Raw genomic sequence first — 3,723 nt, forward strand, 5'->3', positions numbered from 1 at the left:
GGAGAGGGGAGCACTGCAAAGGGGAGAGGTGAGGGGCACAAAGATCTCGCCCTTTTCTTTGAGAGAAATCTCCTCTCAGATCTTATATCTGATGACGAGGAGAGAGGGGGGAAAGGGAAAGGGAAGAAGGAAAAACTTAAGAGCAAACACCCTGAAGCCCCCCCTGTGGTAATTGAGGAGGTTGTTACCGAATTTAAAACAGCCAATATGACATATAGGCTGGAAAAAACAAGGCTGATTGTTATTGATGAGCATTCCGGTGAGGCTGTGATACTTGCAGTGGAGCCGGGGGATACTATGGGGGCTTATGCATGGTGGGCATGGGCGATCCCAACTGTGGTCTCCAGCTAGATTTTCGTGCAGGAGGAAAGAAGTTTGTGGTGGAAGGTGATACATTGAAGAGGTTTTCACTTGAGGGGAAGCTCGAGTGGATGGAGACCATTTTTGGGCTCGGGCCGAATGCCCCCAAGCGTAGGTCCTCTCCTCCCCCCGTCTCCACCGCAACCGGCCTTAGCCGGAATGTTACGGAATTACCTGTGACTGATATGGGTGATGTTGGTCAGGCCAATAAGGCTGATACTGTTGTGGGAGCTGTTGGGGGTGTTGTGGCTGGGCCGGAGCTGCCAGAGCTGGAGAGTGTGTCAAGGGTTGGTTTTCCAGCTCTCGGCCCTGCTCGGAATCCGGGGGCCCTTGCTCCACTGGCAGCTTTGGCTCAGAGCACTTCATCAGCTCGTCCGGCATTGTATTCTAGAGCAGTTAGGGGTCCTGCTCCTGGTAGGAGGGTTAAAGCTCCCCTGGAGACAGGATTGGAGGAACACACCCCAGGTCGAAGGAATGTGGTCCGCCTCAGGTGGGACCATGCTCTTCTTCCTATCCCCACCAAAAGGCAGTTTGTGAGGTATCTCTTCGACCTGGGCTTTAAGCCAGTGGACCTCTTTGCGATCCTGGCTCCAGGGGACCCTCCGCAGTACTACGACGTGTCCTTTCTCTCCCAGCAGGGCATGGAATCTTTTTTGGAGGAGCGGTTAAAAGAGTCTGAAAACAACGAGTGGCACAGCTTTAAGGTTATTCCGTTGTCCAGGCAGACGCTGGAGAGAAAGGCACACGTTGTGGTGCATAATGAAAGCATTCCGGTGCGGGACCTGATGACTTGGGTCCAACACTATGCGGACATAATGTCCCCGCCACACAGGGTCCTGGACGAGCTCGGGATCTGGTGGGGGGAGTATGAGGTGGCGATCCGACTCCGTGTAAAGGAGGGGGCCGTCACCCATATTCCCCGTTCCGCCCTCATAGGGCGGGACAAGGTCATCACGTACTACCCGGGCCAACCCAGGACCTGCAATAGGTGTGGGAAGCGGGGACATTTGGCCAGCAACTACCCGGATCCGAGGTGCAGTCGTTGCCAGGAGTTTGGGCACTCTGCGCCGTCTTGCAGGCGGATTAAATGTAATTTCTGCTTCGAGTTTGGGCACCCGTACACAGAGTGCCCAATCTCCTGGGCAACCATGCCCTCGGATCTGAAGGTAGCCATGTTGGCTAATATGGGAGAGAGCCAGGAGGTCTCCGTGCCTGATCCTAGTGTGTCTGTTAAGTCTGTCCCAGTTCTTAACGTGTCCACGTCCAGTGTGAATCCGTCCTCTGTAGTCCCTTCCCCTGGCTCTCTTTCAGCTGACATGGCCTCCGGGAGGCAGTCTGGGTCTGAGCCATTGGCTCCTGCCCGGGATGCTGTTCAGGGCGGAGGTAACCCTCCTCCCAAGGAGCAGCGACCTCAACCTGCAAGGAGTAGGGTGGGGGGCAGTCTTAGACCCCTCGCTACTGCTCCTGCAACACGGCCTCAGGCCCCTAAGCCTCTTCCTAGGAGGCAAAAAACAACTAGAGTCCCTCCAGCCACTGCTTCCTTGTCAAGTGGCTCTCCTGTCCCCCCCCCCCTCAGCCCCTGCCACACCCCTTCCCCCTCCTGGCCCTCCAGCTCCTGTTGTGTCCCTTCCCCCTCCTGGCCCTCCAGCTCCTGCTGTGTCCCTTCCCCCTCCTGGCCCTTCAGCTCCTGCTGTGTCCCTTCCCCCTCCTGGCCCTCCAGCTCCTGCTGTGTCTCTTCCCCCTCCTGGCCCTCCAGCTCCTACTGAGTCCCCTCCCACTCCTGGCCCTCCAGCTCCTGCTGTGTCCCTTCCCCCTCCTGGCCCTTCAGCTCCTGCTGAGTCCCTTTCCCTTCCTGGCCCTCCTACTGAACACCCTCCCCCTCCTGGCCCTCCTGTCCTAACTGTCCCTGCCCCCCCTGCTGTTATCCCGCCCCCTCCCCTCCCCCCTGCCTCCCCTTCCACGTCCACTGACAGCAGTACCTTTAAGTTGGCTTGTCCCGTCCCTTCTGCATATTCCTTTGCAGCTCCAGGACCTACTGGGGCGGCTTCCGCTCCCTGGAAAAGGGAGCATCTCTCTCAGGAGGATAAGGAGTATTTAGAGCAACGCTTTAGGACAAAGAAAAAAAAAGGGGATTAAGACTTTGTCCAAAATCCCCCTGGAGGATAAAAGGGAAGCACAACGGGTTGATGCCTTCCAGAGAAGGCAAAAAAACAAAGACCTGAGCCTGTCAAACAGGTTTGACGTGTTGTCTCCTCTTGGTTCAGAGGAGGAGGAGATGGTCGTTGAGAGTTCAGCCCCCGTTGAGGAGGCATTGTGATTTCGTGTTGATGTATTTCCTTTTGTAAATGTTGTCAGTTTATTTAATTTTTGTCTTATGTTTAAAGAAGGATGAAGGGAAACCTTAAATCACTCTGATGGCAGTTCCCCCACCACTCATACTGGCAACGATCAACGTTGCCAGTATTAAAATGACCAGGGCTCGAAAATTGGCTTTCTCAATTTTGGCTGCCCATGAGGCTGATGTGTTTTTCCTGCAGGAGACCAGGCTCACCTCTGCAGCTGACCTCTGGTTGGCTGAGAGGGACTGGGTGTCCGGTCCGAGCTTTTGGTCCCTTGCGGGAGAGCCTGGTAGTGGTGTGGCAGTCCTTTTTAGGGCTGACATGGTAACTTGCCGGCGAGTTATTGAGGTGGAGATGGGTAGGTGTCTGGTCCTGGACGTCTGCATGAGGGGGCAGGATCTCAGGCTAATTAATATCTATGCCAACCCCAGGTTTAAGGGGGAGACAAAGCGCCTTCTCACGCAGATCAGGCCATACCTTTTTTCAGCCTATCCTGTGATCCTGGGTGGTGATTTTAACACCATCACTAGGGCCATGGACAGGGCAAGGGCCCAGGTCCGGATAGGTGTAGATAGTCAGTATTTAGTTAGATTAGCTAATGAGGCTGATCTGGTGGATGTGCACGTTCGTCACTCCCCAGTCCCCAGGTCTCACGGGTTTCACCTTTTATAGAGGTAGTAGTAGGTCCAGGTTAGATAGATTTTTTGTTTCGGAGAGCCTCATCACTTCAACTCCTAAGTTGTTGGCGGTGGAGTTCTCAGATCACCTTATTCTGTCGGTAGGCTTGAATGCTTCGGATGCTCCCAGGGGTCGGGGTATCTGGAGAATGAATTCGACCTTGCTGCTGGAAGCTGAGATAAGACAATCCTTTGAGGAGTTTTTTCAAGCACAGGTCTCCATCCTGGACTGCTTTGACAATAGGTCTGAGTGGTGGGAGGAGGTCAAAAAACGTGTCGTTAGATTTTTCAAGGGTCTAGCTACTCGTAGAGGTATTGATAGAAATCTGGCTTACCAGGCTCTGAGG

The 3,723-nt window shown here is 54.4% G+C and overlaps 1 protein-coding gene across 1 annotated transcript; it reads left to right on the top strand.

Moving 5' to 3' along the window:
• The first annotated feature begins 431 nt into the window (after nucleotides 1–431).
• LOC137562353 (zinc finger CCHC domain-containing protein 3-like) lies at nucleotides 432–2,677 on the top strand. Its single transcript, XM_068273689.1, has 2 exons — nucleotides 432–1,743; nucleotides 2,625–2,677. Exons 1-2 carry the CDS (start codon nucleotides 432–434, stop codon nucleotides 2,675–2,677), a joined length of 1,365 nt encoding a protein of 454 aa, XP_068129790.1.
• Nucleotides 2,678–3,723: the final 1,046 nt, after the last annotated feature.

Source organism: Hyperolius riggenbachi, chromosome 3, assembly GCF_040937935.1.
Source record: "Hyperolius riggenbachi isolate aHypRig1 chromosome 3, aHypRig1.pri, whole genome shotgun sequence".
NCBI lineage: Eukaryota > Metazoa > Chordata > Amphibia > Anura > Hyperoliidae > Hyperolius > Hyperolius riggenbachi.